Genomic DNA, 13,606 nt, shown 5'->3' on the forward strand with positions numbered 1-13,606 from the left:
ACCATAAGACAAGTAGTTGGGAGCATCGGTAGAGTAAGGATGGATGAGGATATTGTGATACTACGTAGGTTTGCTGGGTGACAGAATACCACTGTGGGAGGGGTGGGAAGGATGGTGGGTAGGACATTCTTCATTGCAGGGCACGACATGAGGTAGTGGGAACCTTAGCAGAGAATGTGATTTAGTTGCTTCAATAGTGGCTGGTACTGAGTCACGAGGGAAATACTCCTTTGTGGCCAGGCAATGGCACTTTGGGAGATGCTGGGTGACTGGAGAGATAATGCACAGATCTGCCTCTGTATGAGGGTCGGAGGGTAATTTCAGTTTGTGAAGGCCTTAGTGAGATCCTTGCTATATTTTGAGAGCGACAGCTTGTCACTACAAATGCAGTGACCATGGATGGTTAGGCTGTTGGAAGGGACTTCTTGGTGCAGAATGGGACTGAACGGGTGGGATATGTCAAAGTGGAGGTATTGCTGGTGGTTGGTATGTTTGATATGGATGGAGGTACTGATGTAGCCGTCTTTGAGGTAGAGATGAACGCTGCGGAAAGTGGCTTGTTCAGTTGAGGAGGACCAGATGAAGCTGATTGAGGAGAAGCTGTTGAGGTCCTGAAGGAATGTGGATCTTGAAGGTGTCATCAGTGAAGTAGAACCAGGTGAAGGGTTTGGGTTTCTGGGTGGTCAGGAAGGATTCCTCTATACCTGGGCTGCTTAAAGTTGAAAGGTTACAAGTGCTGTAAAATTGGCAGTATAACTGACAAACACAGGAGGAATGTGAGACACTGTCTTCTGAACCAATTACAGCACCACAACATAAGCCCGTTCTAGCGTCAGTGCCACAACATTGCCAGCTTCTATGTAAACATTGTATGTTGGTGCGTGATTTATTGCTTCTGTGTTGTGATGCTTTGTGTTACTGCCTTGACTACAGATTTTGTTCATTAAAGAATGTCACCGAAATGATGTCATTCTCCAAGTGACAATCCATTGCACTGTGGAGTGCCCTCAAATAGTCAGACTGGAATTGCTACAGAGGACATGTGAGATTTATGAGCAAGAAAAAGTATTTGTTTCTCTTCACGGACATGTCAATCCCTGCTGATAAAAATTTTAGAGTGTATGTCGAAAACTCTAGGACTCGGTCAATGAACTGTTGTAAGGGAAGGTATACTACTTCAAGACTCGCAAGATACTGAAGTAAACAGTGTGGAACAAAGCCCTTGTGGAGAAAGCAGTGTGTTTTTAAGCTCTCCTGGAAAGAAAAAAGGTAGACTTGTCCAGTTACAGATCTTGATTCATTCCAGACTGATGCAATTTGTCGGCACATTTAAGGATATTGTAGCAGAAAAGAATGCCCCACAATAGCAGAGTTTCTAAATTCTTTAAAAGAATGTGAACTTTCTCAAGGGAGAAAAAGCGTCTTAAAATGGCGTTAAAAAGTATGGGCTTCTGCTTTAAAAAGTTAGGCAGCTGAATTCTGTTATCAAAAAAAGCTCACATCGTTGAGGTTCATAGTACTTTCTTACATAAAATTGTAGGAAAGGCTATACATTCAATTATTGGTTACACGGAACCTGGGTCGATGCTGGAGAATCAGTTGATAAAAGTTAGACAGGTGACACTCAGAATAGCAGTGGTCATCAGCCAACAGGAAGAGGAGCCTGATTAATTGTGGCCCATCCAGGTTCTTCAAACGGTTTTGTGCACAAAGAACTTTTAGTTTTTCAATTGAGAAAAACCTGTGATTATCATGAGTATGTGGACAACCCATGATTTCTCCATGATTTAAAAATTGGTTGCTCCAATTAAGCATTCTGACTGTGTTTGTAATGGATAATGTACCTTACAATTCTGTGATTTTAGAAAAAACCTCCAACAATTAGCAAACACAAAGAAACTATTGTGCAGTGGTTTGCAGGTGAGAGGCTTTGCTTGCTACTGTAGACACCAACTTACGGAGGAAGAAAGTAATCCCCCGCCCCTCCGTATTTGCAACTGAGGCTATGCATCTTTAGCTTTATTTTGTTCCGATTGTGGACAGCGTGTTCTTTGGTATGCTTAGGTTTACATTATTTAATGAAATTTTATATGCAGCTATTGCGGTAACAATTCAGGATGACTCCTCTTGGACATTGTCATTAATTTTGGGTGTTGTTTATTTCCTAGTTTCATACACTATCGAGCACTTTTTCTGAGTAGTCATTTTATCTTTTGTTAGAAAAACGTACTTAGGTGTAGATTATTATGCAGCAGCTTATATACATGTTAATTGTAGCTTACATTTACAAAACATACTCCAAAGCTGTGAGTGTATGCGGTGGCAGCTATTGCAACCTCGCAATCACAGTACAGCCAACTCTACGCAAGATGTCAAGTGACATGTTTCACTGGCTCAGGTATAGATGGCCCACGAATAGGATGGTGCGTGTGAGTGACTGTTGCTGTACCATCGGTTTGTTTGTAGTTGATACCTTCCAAGATGTAATAATTGTGGTTGAGGATATAGTTGGCCATGGTGACCAGGAAGGAGGTTGTAGGTTTGGAACCCATTGAGTGTTGGAAAAGGTAGTGTTCAGTAGTGGCGAGGCCATAGGCATTAGGATGTTAGTGTAAAGGGAGGTGACATCAGTAGCGATGAGGAGGGACAACTTGTGGTGAAGGAACAGGAACTGTGGAGATTCGATGGAGGAATTGGTTGACATCTTTTATGGAGTAGGGCAGTCTGAAGGTGTTGGGCTACAAGAACAGATTGCCTCAGTGGGGGCACAGTATCTGGGCACAGTGGGGCATCCTCGGTGGTTGGGTTTATAGACTTTAGGAAGCATGTAGAAGGTAGGAGTGCAAGGAGTGTTGGGGATGAGGAGAGAGTGATGTTTGTGGGAGAGCCTCTGGAATGGGCCTAAGGATTTGAGGAGAGGCTGGAAATCCTGTTGAATTTCTGGAATGGGGTCACTGCAGCAGGATTTGTAGATGGAAGAATCTGACAGCTGGCGGAGACCTTTCACCAGTTAAATCCTTCTTGTTCAAAACCATAGTGGTGGAGTCTTTGTCAGCGAGTATAATTATAAGGTTGGGATCAGTTTTTAGGTGGTGGATTGCAGTTCTTTCTGTGGATGTAGGGTTTGCTTGCATGTTTAGGAATTTGGGGAATGATGTTGAGGTAAGGTTTGACGTTAAGAAATTCTGGAAAGTTAATGGGGTGGTTTGGGGGCAGTTGGGGTGGATCACAATTGGCCGGAGGATTGAACTGAGTCAGGAAGGGTTCATTATTGTATTCGGACTGTGTCTGATTGGTAGTGGTGAAAGTGTTTCCACTGTAGGGACTGGGAGAAGGGGAGAGAAGATCTTTAAAAAGTCCAGCAGATTGAGTTTGGGAGTGGAGCGGAAGGTAAGGCCTTTGGAAAGGACTGATGCTCCTGTGGGAATAAGGCTTTTGGAGGAAAGGTTCATGACTTTGTTTTGGATTTGTTTAGGTTCTGGATTCTGTATAGTGGTGGAAGGGAGTTTTTGAGTGTTAGGTAAATGTAACAGGTCTGTGAGACAATGCTTGTCAGTTATGAGTGACCAAGGTCTGTGAGGCAGTGCTTGTCAGTTACGAGGGAACATGGGGGGGAGGTTTAGAGGCTGTTGTAGAGGTGGCAGTAAGAGGTTGAACAGATTGGATAGCATTCGGAGGTGGTGGTGTGCATGCTGCCCTACATCCTGGAGGGCAAGAGTTTGTGTGAGAGATGGTGTACAGGAATTCGGGGTTGCAGAGCAGGAGAATTTTATGGATGGAGATGAGATATTGAAAGGAGAACTGGAGATTTGGACCTGATTTACATGGTTTTGCAGGACTAGGTTGGTGAAAGCTAGGACTGGCAGAACTAGAACAAGTTGAGGTCATTGCAGGAGGAGGAGTTGCAACTAGAGATGGGTAATTTAATGGGAAGACCATTTGGGGGGATTCCATGAGCCAGGCAACAATGCAGGAACAGTATGTAGGACTTTGTTCTGGCTAGGGACAAGGAAATTTTTCTGTATTGGCACTGATGGAAGGAGTAAGGATCTAGGGTGGAGGATAAAAATGTGTAAAAATATGTAAATAACATACAAAAAATTAGCAAAAATACATGGGGAATATCAGAAAAAGGATGGAATAGATGAGTTATGGAGAACAAGATGAAACCTGATAGAGTAGGGCTGATAGTGAAAGGCAAAAACAAATTGGAATCAATGTGAAACACGATGGGACCTGAGACCAAAGATAAAAATACATAAAAAGACTAATGTGGGTTCTAGGTTGGTGTGCAGATATGTATGAAGAAGGGGCCTGCAAATATGACTAGATTAGGTGATGTTAGTATGTGTGTACTGGAATAAAAGAGGATAAAGAGTTAAGGGGGTGGGAGACTGGTAGGACAAGGTAAAAGTTCATGTGACACAGGAAGATACAGAAAATAACACATGAAAATATGCAAGAGTGATGCAGGAAGAGGAGTCATTTCTTGCTACCAGCACCAGCTTTTCTGAATTGTGAATTGCACAATTGTGAACTCTTCCTGCATTATATCCTACATTCCTGTAAGCCCCCTGGCCTCAGCTGTTGTTAGTCACTGTCTTTCCCCCCAGCTATCCCCTTCTCTGTTTGCACTCCAGCACTACACAGTCCTCTATTCCACCAACACACCCACAGTCTTTTTAATTCTCATGTTTTCCAATCCCCCCCCCCTCCCTCCCTCCGTCCAACCACCCATCTGTATCTAGCTGTCCTATCATCTCCCCACCATGTTCCTGTATGCTCCCACAGACAGAATTTTACTGTCTGCCACTCCTACTGTGCTATCCCTCCCCTCCCCGCCCCAGACTCTTCCTTATCCCACACCAACCAGATTGCTGCTCATGTCATGCACTGTTGCTCTATGTCTGGCCTCGATAGCCAGAGATGGTAGGTATGTGCGTGGATGCATGCATGTGTGCATGCACTGAAGGTCTTTTGGCCAAAGCTTACCAGTTTAGCTGTGTTTTTGTTGTGCCCTTATGCAACTCAACATATCCACTATATGGTAGGTAGAAATCTATCATTTTCATAATATTGTCATTATTCCATCCTGGATTTTCCATAGTTAGTTACTTAGCCAGTCAGCTTAAAGTTTCATTGATCATTTTGCACAATAAATAGTAAGATGTGGAGCAAGTCATTTTACATTCACATTGCAGATTAATTTGTACATCTGGCTAGGTGCTGAACATTTCTAAGTATTTTTGAGAAAAAAAGGTATACAGATGTGAATTAGTGGTTCCTGCCCATCACTTTTTTACACAGTACAATAACAGAAATTCTTCTACAGATTATGATGTCGAAGAGAAACTTCCTCAGTTTTTCATATTTTACTTTGCTGTTAGTCAGACATTATATCACTTCTTACGTGTTCAGAACTTTTTGTTGTAGCATTGTCGCCACTTCAACAGACGTCTAAAAGACGATCGTGGGTGAGCACCACATATTATTCTTATAGCACATTTCTGAGCAAAGGAGAATTTCTTTAATAAAGATGAACTATCCCAGAACATTATTACATATGACATTATTGAATACAAATATGCAAAATATGACGACTTACTGATTTTCCTCTTATTAAAATTTGCAATGATTCTCAGTACAAATGTGGCTGAACTAAGTTGTTTTAGGAGTTCCAAAACATAGGTTACCCAGTTCTAATTCTCTTCAATATGAACACCTAGGAATTTTGAAGTTTCCACCCTATTTATTATTTCTTTACTCTATGCAACCTTTATCATTGATGTAGTACTCCTATACATGGGGAACAAGTATGTTGTGTGTTTTTAAAATTGAGGATAAGACCATTCGCAGAAAACAAATCTTGGATACTTTTAGAATGTTCTTACCATTTCTTCTGTTTATGTATGTGTGATTGGATTTATTAAAGTACCAGTGAAATAAAGTACCAGTGAAATTTGTGGCACAACTTGACTAGAAGAAGGGATTGGTTGGTAGGGCATACTCTGAGACATCAAGGGATCACCAATTTAGTATTGGAGGGAGGTGTGGAGGGTAAAAATCGTAGAGGGACACCAAGAGATGAATACACTAAACATATAAACATGTTCAGAAGGATGTAGGTTTCAGTAGGTACTGGGAGATGAAGCTGCTTGCACAGGATAGAATAGCATGGGGAGCTGCATCAAACCAGTCTCTGGACTGAAGACAACAACAACAACAATAATAAACTTTCTTAGTAATTTTGAGTAGTTTTTGTAGTGTGCGACTACTGCACGATCTCCACTTGTTCTTGCTAAAAGATACATTTCTCTTTTCCTTTCACAAGAATGCTTTAATCTCTCTGGTGATACATGGTTTTTTACATGGCCTTTTTAATTAGCTTATGCAGAGAGCTATTTTCGAATAATGATATGAATTTATCATGGTACAGATTAAATTTTTTGTTAGTATTTGCTTCATTATAAATTTCATCCTAGGTCATCTCTGTAAACTATTCTTAAAAATATTTGTTTGGAATAATCGATTATTCTAACTGATTCCCACTTGAGGAATATGCATACTTTAAGGCACTATGTTGTTTATACTAACTAACTGTGCAATGTGATCAGAGAGAGCATTTGTTACTTGGTAAACAGTTATTTTCTTGTTTTGAGTTCCACCAACGAAAAAGTTACCAGTTTCCTACTGCCTTCATCCACCCCTATTGGAAAGTTAATTACTAAGATCAAATTGAAGGATGCATGTAAGTTTTCCAGCACATTTTTCGTCTCTGAACTTTTAAAAGTCTGTGTTCAACTCACCATAGACCATTAACAGCTTTCTGCTGTCTGACAATAGCACAGTGAGGAGTCCAGATTCCTCATAAACAATTTAAAACTTCTGAGTGAAGATCAGTATACAGTTACAATTAAAAGTGAACTATTTTTCAGTATTAATTCAGAAGCACGCGATTCTATGTGGTGATCATTACAAAATCTATTTGTCTCAATATTTTTTAACTAATGTTCTTACGTAAGTATCAACTCACCGTTTTCCTGTGTTAGTTCTGCAAGAGTAAGCTGCTATAGTGTAGTCTTTTTTATGTAACTTATCTAACCCCATGGTTATATGCTATTCAGACAGGCACAGAATGTCGTACCTCTTCAGAGCTCTCTAAATGTCCCAAAAAGGCAAGAAGCTCTTCTACCTTATTACTCAGTCCTCTAATATTTTGAAGAAATAAGCGAAACTTACTTACCAGTGCATTCTTAAGCATTTTGTGGGGCTCTTCTGACCTCTTTCAGTTAATACAGGGCTGTCATGGCGCTGCAGGACTTCCACATAAACGACTTTTATCGTAGCTGATGGTGTAATTACTGTTCTTAGCCAGGCTGTTTGCTCCTCCACATACTGCAATAACCTGATCGTCTTTGTCAGGATTATAGACACATGAATAACGATCAAAAACTGTATCTGCTTACATACAGAAACTACATAAACAGAGAAAAATTGTGTGAACAATTAATTTTACCAACAAAAAATGATGTGATTCAACTACCAAATCAGTGAATACAGAATATGATAACAGGGGAAGAAGACTGTATTGAAATCCTGGGATAAAATAGTAAACAGAGATAAAAACATAAACTTTCCAATATAATTCAAAAATTCACTCAATGTTTCTGATTGTGCATCCACAGGAAAGAATTCCAATGTTGTTCATTGTATTTAAAAGAATTGTTGTTTACCATACTGACAACTATATGTAGTGTTTCTGTTTAGTGTTTAGGACAACCACAAAACTTGTTCACCTTTACATGTAATGTGTAAGAATATCTTTGATATTGATTGATATTGATATATAAGTTAGGAATTATTATAATATATGCTGTTTCATGAACACTAGTGCCCCTCCTCCCTACAAAAATGTAAGGAAAATAAGTCCATTGTGGATACCACAGAAAACTACTCTAATTCAGTGCTATTACAAATTATTCTAATTCAGTGCTACGACATCGTTTGCTGAGATAGCAGTTGAGTAACACAGACTCTGCCTCCAAGCAACGCAAAACTGCTTGTATGGTCCTGGCGTTAGGAAGATTCATAATCTCACTGAAGTGGAGTGCTCCTGAGCTCTGAAATTTAAGCAATGACGCAGTTCCACTTTGCATCCAGACGGCCAATCAGTTTACTACACACACTTCACATCTCATTTGTCACATCAGGCATGAGCAGAAAGTTTTTGTTAATCAGTCATTTACAGTGATCCTTATAAAGTATCGGCTGAAGATTGTATTGTCCTAAGTACAAAACTTCTTTGTGAAAACAAGCCTACTTAATATACATTGAGAAAATCCTTCAATAATTAATATATACTGTAAAATGCTCAGACTTGGCACACAATAGTTAAATTATTTTGTTTATTTATCTAGAGATCTATGTTGTCTCTTAAGTATTTCTAGTAGTTATTCTGTAACACTTACTTACAAAACATGAATATTATTATAAGGTTGAGTAATACCTTAAAGAAAGTTGCTACCACATTTACTCGAATCTAATCCGCACTTTTTTCTGCTTTTTGTAATAAAAAAAACTGCTTGCGGCTTAGAATCGAGTGCAAAGTAAGTGGAAGTTCTGAAAAATGTTGGTAGGTGCCGCCACAACTAACTTCTGCCATCGAATATATGTAGTGCTACACAGGCATGCTTTGTAGGCACAAAGATAAATTCTAGCACCAAAACCTCTGTGTCAGTAAATAAATGTAAAAAAAGTAGAAGACGAGCTTTTTTTTCTCCGCCCCGAGTTTCGACCACTGCATTTTCATACATTATCCAATGAAGTAAATAGAAATTCTGTATTGTTCATCTTCGAATGTAGCAGCCTTTCAAATATTCATAGCAACAAAAATAAATTTCTTTACAGAAAAATACCAACAATGCACAAGGCTTTAGGATTGTTGCACGAGTTGATATGCTGGGGCTCACTAAGATTTTAGGTAGCGGCACCTGTTGCTTCGTGGTATGTTGTGAAGTGCTTGTTGGTGTTAGTGAACCATAATGAAGCGCTTTCATTATAGTGCCAAATTCAAGAGGGGAGTTATTTCTTTTGCGGAACGAAGTTCTAATTGTGCTGCAGGTCTGCGATACGGGATTGATGAGAGCAACGTCAGGCGATGGTGATTGCAGAGAGACAAAGTATTTAAATGTTCAAGTTGCAGGAAAGCATTTAGTGGGCCAAAGTGTGGCTGATGTCATGCACTAGAAGTGATTTTAAATCAATTTGTTAAGTAACAGCGTCAGAAATTCCTGCCTGTGAACGCTGAAATTTTAAAAATTAAGGCACATGAAACTGCTAGAGAGCAAAAAATCGAAAATTTTAAGGCAAGTCGCAGCTAGATTGATCTGTTTATGAAGTGCTGGGGTGGGGTTTTCCACTTTGCAGGCAAACTTCAGTTGCACAGAAGCTGCTGAAAAATATGATGAAAAACTTGTGAATTTCAGCTCTTCGTAATTAGGTGGCGCACAGAAAAGCAATACCTTCTTGGTCAGATAGGAAATGCTGACCAAACTCCCATATATTTTGACATGCCGTCAAATTGTACGGTCGACGCCAAAGGAAAGAAAGACATAAGTGTTCTTACATCAGGGGGTGAAAGACAGCGGATGTCCGCTATGCTTGCTTGCACAGCAGTTGGACATAAATTACACCCATTCATAGTTTTCAAGTGAAGGAGTTTACTGAAATTGGAAGTGTTTCCAAAAACTGTAATTGTACGAGCAAATGATACAGGGTGGTTTTCGGAGGACATGGTGCTGGAATGGATTAGGCGTGTGTGGAATTTTCGTCCTGGCACAATGCTCGGTTTACGCAGTCTGTTGGTATTAGATGCATATGCAGGCCATACATCACCTGCAATAAAACAAAAATTAGAGGAAAGCAAAACTGACTTGGCAGTAATTCCAGGCGGGATGATGTCAATTCTGCAACCACTTGACATCTGTTTGAATAAACCATGCTTAAACGCATGCACACAGACTGGCTTTCGAAAAGCGACAGACAACTGCATGGAAGTGTGTTCCAAATCAGACTGTGCAACAAGCATTTAAAAAATGTTTGATATCCAATGCACTAGATGGTACAGAGGACGATGCTCTGTATGAAGAAATGAGCAACAAAGAATCAAGTGATAGTGATTCAGAAACATGACTGATATTCTAAAAATTTCATATAAGATGTATTACAAACCTAATAAAATTTTGTTTTAAATTTCAGTGTTTAATTTCATCCTTATTTTATAAGTGTTGCTACTCTGCGTTGCACAGGGTAAAAAAGCGTGGGGAGCTGCAGCAAACCAGTCTACAGACTGAAGACAACAACACACTTGCATTTGAAGTCATCACTAAAAATCTGCTAAGACTATCCGACTGGCAAGACTGTTTGGGATGTATGTCAATACGGCCATACTACATTCTGAAATTTTTCCTACCTGTGACAAAAGATGGTTGTTAACAGGAACTTTTATGAATCATGAATCACATGCATTATTCTCTTCACCATAAGAATAATACGAATGTAAACATTATGCCATGTATTTTTTCGTGTTTGCTGCCTAATAAACTATGAAACTAGAGTGAGACAACAGCAGATGCAGAATAATATACGTATCATGTCATGTTTATATATGTATTATTCTTATGCTGAATAGTGATACAGTCAGAAATGAAGCACGCCAACTGACTAGATTTTTAAATCTAAGATGACTCTAATTTCTGTGCAGAATGTAATTTACTAAAGAGGTGTCTGGAAAGATTTTCAAACGGAGAAAAATTTTCTCTAAGCTCTCGTTCAGAACATCTTCTATCATACACAGTCTATTATTTGGTGCTTGTTGATCATTATCAAAGAAAGCAGCAGTGTAAGTAACAACAAATAGCCGTCTCTTGCCATTGTTTCGCTAATGAGACAATTCCTCTCTCTCTCTCTCTCTCTCTCTCTCTCTCTCTCTCTCTCTCTCTCTCTCTCTCTTTTTTTTTTTTTTTTTTTTTTTTTTTTTTTTTTTTTTTTTTTTTTTTTTTTTTTTTTTTTTTGCTGCGGTTGCCATGAGAGGCGACAGGTCATCAACACTTACCAGAATGCGACAATGCATGTCACAGAACAATAATGCATTTTCAGCTTAGTGTAACGTAAACACCTATAACAAAGAGAACGGCACTTATCAGATCAAAACAAAATAAGCAATCGATTCAAACCAAACTAAACACGTGAAAAAGGAAGGGTACCCGTATAAATACGGACAGAGCACCTGACACATCGCAATGGCTACCTGGTAAGGCTTAACTGCTAAGCTTACGACTCGAACCAAACTACAATAGCTGTATCTTCATCCATTCAACCTAAATTGTGCCTCATGTTACAATGGACCAACTTTGTTTCAATTGGAGGTGCAGTCTAAAACTTTTCTCTCCCCTTGAATTTCGAGCCCCAAATTTCAGTGCGTCTTAGATGGGGGAAATTTTTTTTCCCTTGATTTCAAGTCTCATTTTTCAGGTGCGGCTTAGATTCGAGTGTGGCTTTGATTCGAGTAAATATGGTAACCAAATTCTGTTAAATGAGAAGCATAACTATGAATCAGTCATGCAATTCTAAGTAACTGTACTCTTATGGTACTGACTCAGCTCCAACATCTGGATATATTTGAGATATTTGCTATCTACTTCTCCAGTGTTGGAGCACTGTATACTAAAAAATGCTTTGCAGAAGGCTGTCCAATAAGTCATGTTTGTATGATAAATGATCCCAATATGGGATTTATATACAATATCGGATATTAAACAAAAACTGTTGGTACAAATTAAGTTTGGTGGAATAAACCACCAAAACATTTCTCTGATATTTCAATTTAAAACTTGCACTTTTATCATGTGCTTTTTGGTTATGTGTCATGTAATGTACCCTACCAATTCTTTCTTTCAGTGACCTTAGTAGCATCACTAGTTTGAAGCAAGTTATATTGAACTCATTCTCGCCACCATCTGAAGAGATAAAATCAGCTGCCTCATATGCACTTGGAAGTGTTGCTGTAGGCAACTTACCGCAATACCTGCCATTTGTATTGCAGGAAATTGAGGCTCAACCAAGAAGGCAGTATCTCCTCCTCCACTCACTGAAAGAGGTTTGTTGCAGTGTATTATTTTCCATTGATGTTCATTGGCTAGGGTGTGACACCATTGTATTCATTGCTTGTACAATATTATGTGCTACTTGTTCCCTCATTAACTAAAATGCAACTGAATGTAAGTGACAATAGAAGTGTGTATCATATATGGGTTTGAGTCCTTATCTGTCTTTCATTGGGCGTTTTCTATGCATCTAGAAATCACTCTTAAGTGTGTGTGTGTGTGTGTGTGTGTGTGTGTGTAAGATGAAAGAAACAGCTTTTATTTTACGTTTTGTAAAGAGTTCTGGGAAATGACACTACACGTTGGTAACGAACAACCAGGATCATTGAAGCTGATTTGTGTTTTTACTCTTCAGATCATATCATGGCAGTCATCTAGTCCTGGTGGTATTCAGTTATTGCAGCCATTTGTACCTGCTATATGGCAGCAGTTGTTTCGTCACTGTGAATGCGGAGAAGAAGGAACACGTAATGTTGTAGCAGAGTGTTTGGGAAAACTTACACTAATTGATCCAGGAGTCCTCTTGCCACAGCTTCAAAAGTCGCTGGCCTCAGAATCGGCACTTATGCGTACCACTGTCGTTACTGCTGTAAAATTTACCATTTCTGATCAGGTAAGTAGAGATGATAGTTACCTGTTATGTCAGTTGCCTTGCATTTTGACAGAAATTTCACGTGTGCTTTCAGATCAAATGATACTTAATCATATGATTGAGACTGTAGTAATCTGTTGGTCTGTAACTCAGATTGAGTTAATTGAAATCATTATTTTAAACACAATGAAATAAATTCCATGGGCATGCACTGAATCTTCACCAAGTCAGGTCTTCTTGTCCCATGAATGCTAGTGGAGAAAACACAGACTAAAGTCTAGTTTTGCCCTAAATTTATTTCTCTGACAGATATTGATAATGAGGTAAAATTCTGTCATTTGTAAGAGATTAAAATAGAAATAGAATCTGTATGTGAAAACTTGGACTGTTGAGTAAACAAAGTAATTCACACTGCAATGATTTAGCATATTGGACCTTAAATGTTGTTGAATTCTATGGCCCTTAACTTTGGATGATAGAGTTAAAACTGTTGCCGTCTTATTGGGTGTGGCACATACCATTTAACATTATGAATGCAGAATGGTAATATGTTTGTGTTTACTCACAGTCCTTATCACAAATGAATAGCTGTACAATTCATGATTGTGTTCCAACTGTTTTAAATGAGCTGAATGTTATTTTTACATATTGTCTGTTGGTTTTTCTCTCTGTCACAACTGTTTTAAGTGAGATGAACATTATTTTGATGTATTCCCTGTTGGTCTCTGTCTCGGGATCCATGGCTGATGTTTGTCTACAGATTTTCATGACATTACACTAGCACGTCTGAGTGACATTGTCATATGTTCTTCCTCCATTGGTGGCAGAGTGGAGTTGAGTCAGAGATTTT

The 13,606-nt window shown here is 39.0% G+C and overlaps 1 protein-coding gene across 1 annotated transcript in view; it reads left to right on the forward strand.

Moving 5' to 3' along the window:
- Nucleotides 1-13,606, forward strand: part of LOC126161521 (cullin-associated NEDD8-dissociated protein 1) — a 172,888-nt gene that overhangs the window by 127,906 nt on the left and 31,376 nt on the right. The window contains exons 17-18 of the mRNA XM_049917431.1: nucleotides 11,959-12,157; nucleotides 12,520-12,777. Coding sequence (XP_049773388.1) covers nucleotides 11,959-12,157; nucleotides 12,520-12,777 — 457 coding nt within the window. The remainder of the gene's footprint in view (nucleotides 1-11,958; nucleotides 12,158-12,519; nucleotides 12,778-13,606) is intronic.

This window comes from Schistocerca cancellata, chromosome 2, assembly GCF_023864275.1.
Source record: "Schistocerca cancellata isolate TAMUIC-IGC-003103 chromosome 2, iqSchCanc2.1, whole genome shotgun sequence".
In the NCBI taxonomy this organism is placed as follows: Eukaryota; Metazoa; Arthropoda; class Insecta; order Orthoptera; family Acrididae; genus Schistocerca; species Schistocerca cancellata.